The sequence below is a fragment of the Sander vitreus genome, chromosome 11, assembly GCF_031162955.1.
Source record: "Sander vitreus isolate 19-12246 chromosome 11, sanVit1, whole genome shotgun sequence".
NCBI lineage: Eukaryota > Metazoa > Chordata > Actinopteri > Perciformes > Percidae > Sander > Sander vitreus.
The window spans coordinates 29,826,776-29,841,775 of record NC_135865.1 but is presented as its reverse complement, the minus strand read 5'-3'; the positions used below and the strand labels follow the sequence as shown (position 1 = coordinate 29,841,775).

The following is a 15,000-nucleotide window of genomic DNA, read 5'->3' as shown; positions in this document are numbered from 1 at the left end:
CGGTTTACACCTATCACCATTTCTAGCCACTGGGGGGCCATAGGCAGGCTGGGGGAACTCATGTTAATGTTAAAAAACCTCATGAAAGGGAAAATGTCATGCCATGGGACCTTTAAGCTTCTCCGATATAAGTGAAATAAAAATGTATTTGTTATAAAAGACGTGCTCATCAACACTGGGTGAAACGTACCGACATCATTTACTGTAGGTGTGTGTTCTCTCTGCAGCGGTTCTTTGGGCTGTTTGGAAAATGTAAACAGAGCTTTTTGTTTTGTTTTGCCAGGACGGCTCAAAGACTGATGAGTCTTCTCCGTGCCAGAACACACTTCTACATGAAGGGGACAGAAACGCCACTTTTAAGATTGACCGTATTCTCGTTTTTCGGTCAAATGGCCTTTCTCAATGGGAGTACTAGGGGCGCTACGATGCTAGCCTCAAAATCCATCCATCCATCCATCTTCATCCGCTTATCCAGGGTCGGGTCGCGGGGGTAGCAGCTCCAGCAGGGGACCCCAAACTTCCCTTTCCCGGGCCACATTAACCAGCTCCGACTGGGGGATCCCGAGGCGTTCCCAGGCCAGGTTAGAGATATAATCCCTCCACCTAGTCCTGGGTCTCCCCCGAGGCCTCCTCCCAGCTGGACGTCCCTCCACCTAGTCCTGGGTCTCCCCCGAGGTCTCCTCCCAGCTGGACGTCCCTCCACCTAGGCCTGGGTCTCCCCCGAGGCCTCCTCCCAGCTGGACGTCCCTCCACCTAGTCCTGGGTCTTCCCCGAGGCCTCCTCCCAGCTGGACGTCCCTCCACCTAGGCCTGGGTCTCCCCCGAGGCCTCCTCCCAGCTGGACGTCCCTCCACCTAGTCCTGGGTCTCCCCCGAGGCCTCCTCCCAGCTGGACGTGCCTCCACCTAGTCCTGGGTCTCCCCCGAGGCCTCCTCCCAGCTGGACGTCCCTCCACCTAGTCCTGGGTCTTCCCCGAGGCCTCCTCCCAGCTGGACGTGCCTGGAACACCTCCCTAGGGAGGCGCCCAGGGGGCATCCTTACCAGATGCCCGAACCACCTCAACTGGCTCCTTTTGACGTGAAGGAGCAGCGGCTCTACTCCGAGCTCCTCACGGATAACTGAGCTTCTCACCCTATCTCTAAGGGAGACGCCAGCCACCCTCCTGAGGAAACCCATTTCAGCCGCTAGCCTCAAAATAGATATTTATAAACCACTAAGAAGGCTCGACACAACATGAGACTTTGCTCCAAGTATCACCAGGGACTCTGCACCTGAACTCAGCACTGACAACAGAACTATCCGCCATCTCGCCAGTCAAAAAGTGTCGACCTCCGAATGCGAATGAACGGACTCCACAGGAGGAAATGTCATTCTTATAGGAGGCTCCTTTTTCAACGACAAGGTCAATATTGTTTTTCACTAACGACAAAACAATGAATTATGCATTTTGGCGAGAGTTACGCTTTAACGATCTGAGCGGCCTGGCGCGGGTGTGTTTAGGGCGTGTCCAAATCCACTTCTGCTAGTTTGACAGTGGAAAAAAGGGTCCGTGCGCCGGGCGCCTGGTTCTAAAGGGTTGACCTTAGTGTCTTCATTAATCAGAGGTGTGTTTTGGGCGTAACATGCAATCAACCAATCAGAGATCATCTCCCATTCCCTTTAAAAGCCAGGCGCGTTTGGACCTTGGAGCATTGCTGTTATGATGGAGGATTTGCACCGTAATATTTGTATTTGTAATCTTCTGCATGTGTGTGTGTGCGTGTGCATGTGTGTGTGTGTGTGTGCTGCTGTGCGTCCCTGTGTGTGTAACAAGCATAGTGTGCACGTGCTGTGCACGAGCCTAGGAGCATTTTACTAATGCTCTGTTAAAATAACAATGAAATGCTGCGTTATTGACTTTAGACCAGGTTTTTGTTGGTCAATGGTGCCATCACTTCCCACTGCCTCAAGATAGCAATACGCTCAGAACTGAACACCTCCCTGTAAGACCAGCACACCCAGAATGCACCTGAACACACCTCCCTGTAAGACCAGCACGCCCAGAATGCACCTGAACACACCTCCCTGTAAGACCAGCACGCCCAGAATGCACCTGAACACACCTCCCTGTAAGACCAGCACGCCCAGAATGCACCTGAACACACCTCCCTGTAAGACCAGCACGCCCAGAATGCACCTGAACACACCTCCCTGTAAGACCAGCACGCCCAGAATGCACCTGAACACACCTCCCTGTAAGACCAGCACGCCCAGAATGCACCTGAACACACCTCCCTGTAAGACCAGCACGCACAGAATTCACCTGAACACACCTCCCTGTAAGACCAGCACGCCCAGAATGCACCTGAACACACCTCCCTGTAAGACCAGCACGCCCAGAATGCACCTGAACACACCTCCCTGTAAGACCAGCACGCCCATGGGCCACAGATGGGCGCAGGTACATTTGTTATTTAAACGACGTGGACGCTGGACGGGAAACTGACAACTGCGTCGGTCTTAAACTAGCAAAGACTCTTGGGTCGGGCTTCGCGCTGCGCTGGGTGTAAGACAGGGCCTGAAGTCTTTCTGGTTTAACAGTTGATTGTAAAAAAAAAAAGACAAAGGAGGCGGGCAGAGGTTTCCCATGATGCTCGCCGCTGGGACAAGGAGACACGGCGACTGACCTGCCAGTGGTGGGCCGTGATAGGCTGAGCCGCTCCATGACAGGCAGGTACAGAGACTCGGGCATCTTGTCACTGCGACACGCCTCGATGCTCAGATACTTGAATATGTGAACTTTCCCTTTTATACAGATCTGGAAGAAGACGGGAAAAAAAGGAAGATTACATCACATGACATGTCATTAACGGACGCTTTTCCACCTCCAATTCAGTGCTTTCAACGTTGAAGGTACGAACTCCAGAACTCACAGACAGCAGGAAGTTAGTGCGTGTGTGTATTTTCATTTCTTTTAACTCAGACATCAAGCTGCCTTCTGCTGAGTCACTGAACTCTCTGTTCTTTTGGCCTTCAGCCTCTGAGCCTCTGATTCTTTCATTAAAAAGCTGATCATTCCAAACTGTATTATAGGTAAATGATATATTGTATTGCATAGTTGGATGAAAAGATGTGTTGTTCTAACCTGCGTCGTAAGATGTTGCATCCTCTGAGCTACATACTCAACGCGTGTCCTATTTGATTATTGTTCAACGTGCTTTTGTGTAAATAAACACTAGTGTGTGTGTGTGTGTGTTTTTCGGACGCACTGAGCCGTCATTTTCAACGTCACTTCCTGAGAGCCTCCTTATTGTTGACCATGGTAACCCCTGCTGACCTCCGCTCTAGCGGCGTCCCCAGATAACGTAGGTTAAGGGTAGTGCAGTGTCCAGTATGGCACGCTGTAATATTTTACTGGACATAGTATGCAATTCGCGTACTATTGGTTTCATACTAAGGTTTCGGACGTACTAAGAAAATGCTCGATGGTGTTTTGAAGCCTCCAACGTCGACTTCAAGGCACCTAACCTCTAACCTCTAACCCTCTAACCCTCTAACCTCTAACCTCTAACCTCTAACCTCTAACCCTCTAACCCTCTAACCTCTAACCTCTAACCCTCTAACCTCTAACCCTCTAACCCTCTAACCTCTAACCTCTAACCCTCTAACCCTCTAACCTCTAACCTCTAACCCTCTAACCCTCTAACCCTCTAACCTCTAACCCTCTAACCCTCTAACCTCTAACCCTCTAACCTCTAACCCTCTAACCTCTAACCCTCTAACCTCTAACCCTCTAACCCTCTAACCTCTAACCTCTAACCCTCTAACCTCTAACCCTCTAACCTCTAACCCTCTAACCCTCTAACCTCTAACCTCTAACCTCTAACCCTCTAACCCTCTAACCTCTAACCCTCTAACCCTCTAACCCTCTAACCCTCTAACCTCTAACCTCTAACCCTCTAACCCTCTAACCTCTAACCCTCTAACCCTCTAACCCTCTAACCTCTAACCTCTAACCCTCTAACCCTCTAACCCTCTAACCTCTAACCCTCTAACCCTCTAACCCTCTAACCCTCTAACCTCTAACCCCTAACCCTCTAACCTCTAACCCTCTAACCCTCTAACCCTCTAACCCCCTAACCCTCTAACCCTCTAACCCTCTAACCCTCTAACCCTCTAACCCTCTAACCCTCTAACCCTCCTAACCCTCTAACCCTCTAACCCTCTAACCTCTAACCCTCTAACCCTCTAACCTCTAACCCTCTAACCCTCTAACCCTCTAACCCTCTAACCCTCTAACCCTCTAACCCTCTAACCCCCTAACCCTCTAACCCTCTAACCTCTAACCCCCTAACCCTCTAACCCTCTAACCCTCTAACCCTCTAACCCCTAACCCTCTAACCTCTAACCCCAACCCCTCTAACCCCCAACCCCCAACCCCCTAACCCCTAACCCTCTAACCTCTAACCCTCTAACCCCCAACCTCTAACCCTCTAACCCTCTAACCCTCTAACCCCCTAACCCTCTAACCCCTAACCCTCTAACCCTCTAACCTCTAACCCTCTAACCTCTAACCTCTAACCCTCTAACCCTCTAACCCTCTAACCTCTAACCTCTAACCCTCTAACCTCTAACCCTCTAACCTCTAACCTCTAACCCTCTAACCTCTAACCCCAAACCCTCTAACCTCTAACCCTCTAACCCCCTAACCCTCTAACCCTCTAACCCTCTAACCTCTAACCCTCTAACCCTCTAACCCCCAACCCTCTAACCCTCTAACCTCTAACCTCTAACCCTCTAACCTCTAACCCCAACCCTCTAACCCTCTAACCCCTAACCCTCTAACCTCTAACCCCTAACCTCTAACCTCTAACCCCTAACCCTCTAACCTCTAACCTCAACCCTCTAACCTCTAACCTCTAACCCTCTAACCTCTAACCTCTAACCCTCTAACCCCTAACCCCAACCTCTAACCTCTAACCTCTAACCCTCTAACCCCAACCCCTCTAACCCTCTAACCTCCAACCCTCTAACCTCTAACCCTCTAACCTCTAACCTCTAACCTCTAACCCTCTAACCTCTAACCCTCTAACCTCTAACCCTCTAACCTCTAACCTCTAACCCTCTAACCCTCTAACCTCTAACCTCTAACCCTCTAACCTCTAACCCTCTAACCTCTAACCCTCTAACCCTCTAACCCTCTAACCTCTAACCCTCTAACCTCTAACCCTCTAACCCTCTAACCCTCTAACCCTCTAACCTCTAACCCTCTAACCCTCTAACCTCTAACCTCTAACCCCAGTGCCGACATTAGGGGGTTAAAACACCTAAAAAATCTCACGTCAAATCTCAAATCAAGCATGTTAGTATGGAATTTCAGACGCAGCCTTTGATGCTGCTCCAACAGACTCTGTGTGTGTGTGTGTGTGTGTGTGTGTGTGTGTGTGTGTGTGTGTGTGTGTGTGTGTACCTGTGCAGGTGGACTCTGCAGTGGGTTGTTGTCTAACTGGAGGGACTGGAGCTGTTTCATCTTCCTGTAGCACACCGGGATGGTCGACACCTTGTTACAGGAGAAGTCAAACTTCACCAGAGGAAGGCCAGCCAAGTCTGCAGGAGACACGCACACACACACACACACACACACGCACGCACGCACACACACACGCACACACAGAGTTTGATTTCGTTCCACCTGTCTGTCGTTGGCCTGAAAATAAGTCTTGTATGAGATTTCTTTCTTGTAATATAAATCTTCTTTAATGTTATATTATAATACATTTATACCACTATGACGTTCTTTTTGTTGCTAGGCTAGTTTACGTTCATAGAGAGTCTTTTAGAAAAGTAAAAGTTCTTATGAAGCCAAGTTTAACTTGTGGAAGTAATGTGCAGTAACATCTGGTCTGGGTCATAAAACAGCATTTTAAAAACAACCAAAGGAATCGCAATGGATGCTTTTATCATAAGGACATTTAGCTTGTATATGTTGTATATACAAGCTAAATGTCTGGGTGGGGTTAAAATCCTGCAAACACACACGCACGCGCGCACGCACACACGCGCAGCTCAAACCGCCAGCATGTTTCCCATCACACAGAACAATGCCGCCGTTGTTATTTTCAGAGGTTTGTAATTGTTAGCAGAAGAGAGTCTCACTGTTTCTCCCCGTGTGAACTTTATATTCCTCATTAGAAGTAAAATGCCTCGAGTCCCTGAGCTGTGACCTCACGCCGACGTTTAATGTTGCCGATGAAGCTGCCGGCGAGTGAAAGTCAACGCAGAAGCCTGCGGACCAACACAACCAAGAACTGAAGGCTCTTTTTGTTTGTTTTAACCACAAACAGTCCAGTTATGACTGAGAGGAGAAGACAGTTTGACACAAATTGCACCAGTTTCAGTGAGCTAAACAACGAAATTACACTTCAAAACGCAGCGGTGAGACAATGAGTGACTCGGCCTCTGGCTGCTTTACAAAGCGGCTGACTCTTCACTTCTTCACCACCTATTGCAACCCACAATGCATCAGGGGGCCGAGACCTGACCCCTCATGAACCCCTCTGAGCTCTCTCTGATCTCCTCTTCTGACAAAAAACACATGACACGGAGAGGAAAAGTTTGTATTTTCATAAACACAGCTGTTGGGAAGTTAGCTTTGATTGCAGTCAGATGTGTGAGAGGACTCCTCCACGTCTGGATGCTCGTTGATACTTTGAAACTTGTAGAAACAGATGTTATTTACTTTTGTACACGGTGAACTGAACGCAGCACACAGGGTTCCGAAATTAAGGGAAATCTAAAGCCTCCTGCACACTGGCTGCGTGGCGTGAGCGTGGCGTTTCTGTTGCGTGTCAGCTGCGTGGCGTTTTCTATGTCTTTACACACCAGAAACGTGTCTGACGGAGCTGCTGCTGCTGCTGCTGCTGCTGCTGCTGCTGCTGCTAGCCTCGTCTGTACACATGTATGTTTCCCATAAACATAAACATAAATATATACTGATCTGATTACAGCAAAGACAACGTCGGCAGTATTGACGGAAAAATAGGCTCCAGAATATTTGGTTCTGTATTGACAGGTGCAATATTTGAAAAGCAATCTTTTTTTTTTTTTTATTACATTTATATCTGCATTTATGTCAAAACCTCGAGACTTTCAAACATCAACAGTTCATTTATTAAATGTATTTGTGTCTAAATGACATATGAACATCTTTTCCTGTTCTATTTTGTCTGGAAACGCTTCCAACACGCTCGCGTGTCACGTGAAAAAAAAGTGCTATTTCTAGCATGCACGCGTTTTCGGCGCCTGAGACGTGCGTGTCACGCAGGCAGTGTGCACGCTCTGACCTGTTACCATGGGAACCGTGGCGCATTTTTTGATGAAAAATGTTGTCTTTACTTCACACAAGAGCAGCCGTTTTCCCTGCTGCCATGAGAACGTTATGAAGTGACGTTATGAAGTGACGTTATGAAGCGACGTTATGAAGCGACGTTATGAAGCGACGTTATGAAGTGACGTTATGAAGCGACGTCATGAAGTGACGTCATGAAGTGACGTCATGAAGTGACGTCATGAAGCGACGTGATGAAGTGACGTGATGAAGCGACGTGATGAAGTGACGTGATGAAGTGACGTGATGAAGTGACGTTATGAAGTGACGTGATGAAGTGACGTTATGAAGCGACGTTATGAAGTGATGTGATGAAGTGACGTCACGAAGTGACGTGATGAAGTGACGTCACGAAGTGACGTTATGAAGTGACGTCATGAAGTGACGTGATGAAGTGACGTGATGAAGTGACGTTATGAAGTGACGTCATGAAGTGACGTTATGAAGTGACGTCATGAAGTGACGTGATGAAGTGACGTGATGAAGCAGCGTGATGAAGCGGCGTCATGAAGTGGCGTGATGAAGTGGCGTGATGAAGTGGCGTCATGAAGTGACGTCATGAAGTAGCGTGATGAAGTGACGTTATGAAGCGGCGTCATGAAGCGGCGTCATGAAGCGGCGTGATGAAGCGGCGTTATGAAGCGGCGTGATGAAGTGGCGTGATGAAGCGGCGTGATGAAGCGACGTTATGAAGTGGCGTCATGAAGCGACGTGAACATCATCTAAAAGCTGCAAACCCTGCGATGAAGTCACGATGAAACCACAGTTGTTGCGAAGTTCCCGCAGTTTCATCCCATAACATTGCATAAACATCCCGCATATTCCATCGCAGTTTTTAAGAAAACGTGCCGCATAATTAAGGATTTTAGCCCAAAACAATCACAAAAAAACTCTTTTTCTGGAAGGACTGGTACGTGTTCCTCGTGGATCAGCTGGAAACAGCTGTTTTTCTGACACTGAAAAGCTGAAACAACGTTCTAGTGAAACTGGTTTGACCCTCATGCTGTGTCTTGCTGCCTTGGCCATGTTTCTTGCTTAGAGGAACATTTTTCCATCTCAGCTCTGCAGATCTGATCTCCAGATTTTAGTTTCCCTCTCTAACATCAGACTCCTGCCCCCCCCCCACCCCCCCACACACCCCCCACCCCCCCGAGTTTGGCCGACCTTTTAAAACCCAATAAAAAACCGTCCCCGGTGGTCTTCTCTCAGAGTCTCTCGGCAGCAGCAGAGTCTGCACAAGTTCAACAGATACTAAATCAGAAACAACATCCCTCCCTTTGTCAGGCTGCCGTCCAGTCTGCTCGCTCCGAAGCCTCCCCGCTGTCGCTGTGGCGACAAGCCGCTGAGCCAGAGCAGAGCTCGTTAGGGAAGGTGATGATCAACTGTTTAACCGTCAATAATGTTTTCGTTGCCCTTTTTTGGACCCTTTGTTCTGCATTTTTATGCGTTTCTATTTGTATTGATTGACACGTACTACGTGTGTTACATGCTGTAGTTTTGGTTTATCATTTCACAATAAAAGGCCGGGCTACGCTAACCCCCAATTTCCACAAACTGCGGAGTCATTAGGTTTCCGTTAAAGTCAATGTGTGTATTTCCACTGACTGCCGAACGGCTGCGTTCCGACGCCGGAGAGCTCCAGCAGCACTTCAGCACAGGGCAGATAGGGCGGGACAGGAAGTCGAGCACAGAAACAAAATAAAACATCCGGTTCATTTTCAAAATAAAATATGTATTATGTATTACGTATTTCCCTGCAGTACACCTTGAAAACGTCATAACGGGCGGACACAGGCCTGAAACAAACTGCTGTTGGTTTTGTGGTTCCGTTTAGAGAACCTGCATCCTGTTATATCGCGCGATCATACGTGAATTCGCGAGATCTCGTGGGTCCTCGTGACTTCAGCTGTCAGTCATGGCCGCGGCCGTTACGCAACTAATGCGGACCCGGTGGGTGTTGAAGGACGGCGGAGCACGCAGCCGACAAATGGTGAAAATGGTGGGAATCCGCCGTCACTGACTTTGAGTCCGCGCGGTGAAGAGTTGCACGCCGAAACTGCAAGTTTATGATTTATTTGCACACGGCCTCATTAAGGTAGTTCCTATCGCACTGAATCAATACTGAATGTTGTCTTCATATCCTACAGGTGGTACGGCATACACTGTCAATATAAATATGTGCTACAAACCTTGACCAATTACTACAATCGGTTAAAAATAATTGGATTTAAATAAAAATGCATCTAAAAAAAAGTGGTTTTGCTAACATGCAAACACCTCCCTGTCACTCACACACACACACAGACAGACAGACAGACAGACAGACACACACACACACTCTCTGTGTAACGTAGAGGTCTTCCTCCGTGTCTCTACGACGTCTAACGATAGACAGCCAATCACAGACATGATTAGATCTTGGTAGAAGCATGCTGCGTGCTGATTGGCTCACTGACGCTGCTGACATTTACTCCTTAGGTATTGAAATTTGGGTACTGAATGTCGAGGCATTGTTATATACTTGATACTAAGGAGGCAATTTGGTCGGTGTTCTGAACATATTCTTTACAAATACATATACATATATATATATATATATATATATATAACATATTCTATACATAACATATTCTTTGTATATCTTTACCAATATCTAATATTATGTGGGATGCTCAACAGACCCCGCTATCACACACCGAGACCAGAGAGAACGATTATAAGTCTCAAAACTGACTTTTTCTCCAGTTGGTCTGGTGATTTTAACAGCCAGTCACAAGCCTGCCGTCTCCAGCCTCGGCCTATCAGCAGGCCGACAGTCAGACTGGGCGGGGTCCCTCTTCTCTGTGTCACAGACGTTAATTGGGGACTGGAGGTTGTTTTTTTCTTCGCTCAAACGGAGGGTGAAGTATATTTTTGGGGACTGGGATGGGTGTGGCGGTGCATCCAGAGGACTCTGTGGTCTCGTATGCACCTCGCCATCTTGTGTTTGAAGAGGGATTATTGGAGCCACACTCGGCTTTTCTACAACAACCAATAAAAGTAATAGCAGTGTCTCAGATTGCCTTCTTGCTCTAGCTTTAACCTCTTCACCATGTTTCTATGTTTGCACCGTAGAGTAGCACTTTCCGTTGTATGTACTTAGTGCCAAAAAAACGGCTCGGGAGCTGCGCCTTAGTGTTATAATGGCGGGGGGGAAACCCTGTGTTATATTATATTATAAGTTATACGTTATATGTTTGTAGTCTTTCTCGCTGCCTCCATCCGTCCCAACAAGGCGTCCCAGGTAAAAGGATACATTTGGGCTGACACTGAACGTCTGTCACACACTCGCTCACCTTCTGGCAGGACGCAGAGCAGGTTTCTGCGGACGTTTAGTTCCCGCAGCGCTTTGAGTCTGCCGATGTGGCGAGGGAGAGCCGTGATCTCGTTACAGCTGATGTCCTGCAGAGAAAACAACAACATGGCTCACCATCACAGCGGATTATCAACCGTATTATAATAAAGCTCAACGTCAAATATGACTTTTGTGACTATTAGATAGTTACAGTCTACGAATGGCACACATTACACACATAAATCACACACACACACACACACACACACACACACACAGACACACACACACAGAGACACAGACACACACACACACACAAAAACACAGACACACAAACACACACAAAGACACAGACACACACACACACACACACACACACACACACACACACACACACACACACACACACACAGACGCACACACACACACACACACACACACACACACACACACACACACAAAAACAGAGACACAGTGACACATACACACACATACAGACACACAGAGAGAGACACAGACACACACAAACACACACAGAGACACACACACACACACAGACACACACACACACACACACACACACACACACAAAAACAGACAGACACAGTGACATACACACACAGAGAGAGACACAGACACACACAAACACAGACAGAGAAACACAGAGACACACACACACACACACACACACACAAAAACAGACAGACACAGTGACACACACACACAGAGAGAGACACAGACACACAAACACAGACAGAGAAACACACACACACACACACACACACACACAAAAACAGACAGACACAGTGACACACACACACAGAGAGAGACACAGACACACAAACACAGACAGAGAAACACACACACACACACACACACACACACACACACAGAGCATGAGGAGTGTTACCAGCTCCATGAGGCGGTGCAGCTGTCCGATGGTCTCCGGCAGGCTGACCAGCTTGTTGTTGCTGGCGTTGAGGACTCGGAGAGGTAAACCACACAGGCAGGCCGGCAGAGAGCCCAGCTGGTTCCGACTGCAACACAAACATCACAAACTCATTCAGAGAGGGCCAGGGGGCCGGCGTTTGAAAATCATTTTTCAAACGGTTTGCCAGATTATTAGTTCTGGGAGACGGGTCAGTCCTAAGAGGAACAGAGAAGAAGCCCAGACTAGTTTAACTCTTGTGGTGTCTTCCCGTCGTCGACCATGAAAAAAACCCGTTCGTTGTCCCTATCTCAATGTTGTTGTCGCCATTTCATTTTTAGACGTTTTTTTGTGAGGGTTTTTCAGCGTTTTGGTTGCTTTTTTGCGGGTTTTTTTCAGATGTTTCTGCCGCTTTTTCTGACACTCACGGTCACTTCGGTGTACTGATCCACTGGTCGCTCCAAAAACCAGGTTGAAAACCAGGGGCGACCGCGCTTTCTCTGCTGCAGCGCCTGAACTGTGGAATGAGCTACCTCCACAGGACAAACTGGCCCCGACCCTGGAATCGTTTGAATCCCGCCTTAACACTCACTCGTATTCCTATATTTATACTGTCCAACCAGTAGAACATGTCCTGTTCTGTAGACGTCCAACTAGTAGAACATGTCCTGTTCTGTAGACATGGTCCTTATTTATATATTTATACTGTCCAACTAGTAGAACATGTCCTGTTCTGTAGTCATGGTCCTTATTTATATATTTATACTGTCCAACCAGTAGAACATGTCCTGTTCTGTAGACATGGTCCTTATTTATATATTTATACTGTCCAACCAGTAGAACATGTCCTGTTCTGTAGACATGGTCCTTATTTATATATTCATGTTGGACCAGTCCAATATGACGGTCAGTTGAAATAAACCTTGTGTTGTATTTGTTATGAATCTATTTTGATGCGTTTTCCCTTAATTTTACACGTTTCGAAATATCGAAAATAGTATCGATATCGCAATATCGCATTTGGTCAATATCGTGCAACCCTAAGCTGAATCCCATTTCTCTGTCTTACCCCTTCCCCTTCGTCTTACCCCTAGCCCTCGTCCCCTCGAAACAGAGGGGTAAGGGCTAGGGGTGAAAACATACCCCTATGAAATGAGACGCCACTTGGTTACGGTTACGTCATCATACGTCATACATACTGAGGTCGGTTTGCAATACATATTTGTATACACACTTCATGGTGGTTTGTGTATCTGTTTCAGTTATCACTGTATTGAATGTGATTGATGTTCAGAAACCCGTGGCCCAATAAAGTCAACATAACAGACAAAAACATTATATAAGCAGAAATGTCCAACCGTAGGTAGGATTGTGAAGATCCAGGACTTAGCCAAACCATTTGAACATCAACAACTTCTCAGTCCCTCCCCCCCTTTTCCGCTGAAGCCCCAAACGGTCTCTTAAGCCCCTCCTCCCACGAGGGAGAATGAATGCGTGTGCATCAGCAGTGATTGACACGCAGTTAGACAGAGGACAACATGAGGGTTAATGATAGCCAGACAGACTAGGATGGAAGAATGAAAGGGGGTGTCGCCTTCAATCCAGGAGTGGGCTTGTGAGATGGCTAGGGTGTCGGCGTTCGGAAAGATGTCTTATAAACGCTTTGCAAGACTGGATGCCCAATGGGTTAATGACATAGGAGGAGTGTGGAGCGACCGTGAATTATCTTAAAACAAATTCATTCCTTGAACATCCTTAACATTTTTGACAAGTTCTCGGTAATATAAAGTGTTACGAAACTAAGTATTTCTTTTGAGTTTTTGTAATTAATGAGCTCAGAGTTTTGTTCCATAATGTCCATATTTCAGAAAATGGACATCATCGGGCAAAGTATGTTCGCATATTATGATGGATGTATATTAATACAATAAAGACTTTGCAATGTTGTACTTTTGGCTACAAAACACTGGACAAATGCAGGGCTATAAGCCCTAGAAATGAACGATCATTACATTATTATAGGGCTGAAATGCAGGGCTATAAGCCCTAATAATGAACAGTCATTACATTATTATAGGGCTGAAATGCAGGGCTATAAGCCCTAGTAATGAACGGTCATTACATTATGTATGAACGGTCATTACATTATTATAGGGCTGAAATGCAGGGCTATAAGCCCTAGTAATGAACAGTCATTACATTATTAATGGGCTGAAATGCAGGGCTATAAGCCCTAGTAATGAACAGTCATTACATTATTATAGGGCTGAAATGCAGGGCTATAAGCCCTAGTAATGAACGGTCATTACATTATTAATGGGCTGAAATGCAGGGCTATAAGCCCTAGTAATGAACAGTCATTACATTATTATAGGGCTGAAATGCAGGGCTATAAGCCCTAGTAATGAACGATCATTACATTATTAATGGGCTGAAATGCAGGGCTATAAGCCCTAGTAATGAACGATCATTACATTATTATAGGGCTGAAATGCAGGGCTATAAGCCCTAGTAATGAACAGTCATTACATTATTAATGGGCTGAAATGCAGGGCTATAAGCCCTAGTAATGAACGATCATACATTATTATAGGGCTGAAATGCAGGGCTGTAAGCCCTAGTAATGAACAGTCATTACATTATTATAGGGCTGAAATGCAGGGCTATAAGCCCTAGTAATGAACAGTCATTACATTATTAATGGGCTGAAATGCAGGGCTATAAGCCCTAGTAATGAACGGTCATTATATTATTATAGGGCTGAAATGCAGGGCTATAAGCCCTAGTAATGAACGGTCATTACATTATTATAGGGCTGAAATGCAGGGCTATAAGCCCTAGTAATGAACGGTCATTACATTATTATAGGGCTGAAATGCAGGGCTATAAGCCCTGGGAATGAACGATCATACATTATTATAGGGCTGAAATGCAGGGCTATAAGCCCTAGTAATGAACAGTCATTACATTATTAATGGGCTGAAATGCAGGGCTATAAGCCCTAGTAATGAACGGTCATTACATTATTATAGGGCTGAAATGCAGGGCTATAAGCCCTAGTAATGAACGGTCATTACATTATTAATGGGCTGAAATGCAGGGCTATAAGCCCTAGTAATGAACGATCATTTCGTTCCGTACTAGAGCCGTACGGAGGAGAATGAACGAGAGAGGAGAGCCTGAACATATGAATGTTTTAACAGCAGCACTAATATTAAATGAACAGTGAATACATTATAGAAGAGATGTGTTCTATAACGTGATTTCACTTTCACACACTCAAGACGTTTACTGCTGTTTGTTATGTAGCACACAGACAACAGAAAGCCCCGTGGGAAAAGACATGATTAGTTCACATCAACACATCTCTTTAC

General features: G+C 46.5%; 1 protein-coding gene across 8 annotated transcripts in view; it reads right to left on the bottom strand.

The window, feature by feature from the left end:
- Nucleotides 1-15,000, bottom strand: part of lrch1 (leucine-rich repeats and calponin homology (CH) domain containing 1) — a 112,444-nt gene that overhangs the window by 64,891 nt on the left and 32,553 nt on the right. For all 8 annotated transcript variants that reach the window (XR_013502698.1, XM_078262701.1, XM_078262704.1 and 5 more), the window contains exons 3-6: nucleotides 11,609-11,735; nucleotides 10,700-10,805; nucleotides 5,448-5,584; nucleotides 2,665-2,795 (exon numbers count right to left, since the gene is read on the bottom strand). Coding sequence is in view for 7 of the 8 variants with exons in the window: in XM_078262701.1 (XP_078118827.1) it covers nucleotides 2,665-2,795; nucleotides 5,448-5,584; nucleotides 10,700-10,805; nucleotides 11,609-11,735 (501 nt within the window). In the remaining variant the exon portion in view is untranslated. The remainder of the gene's footprint in view (nucleotides 1-2,664; nucleotides 2,796-5,447; nucleotides 5,585-10,699; nucleotides 10,806-11,608; nucleotides 11,736-15,000) is intronic.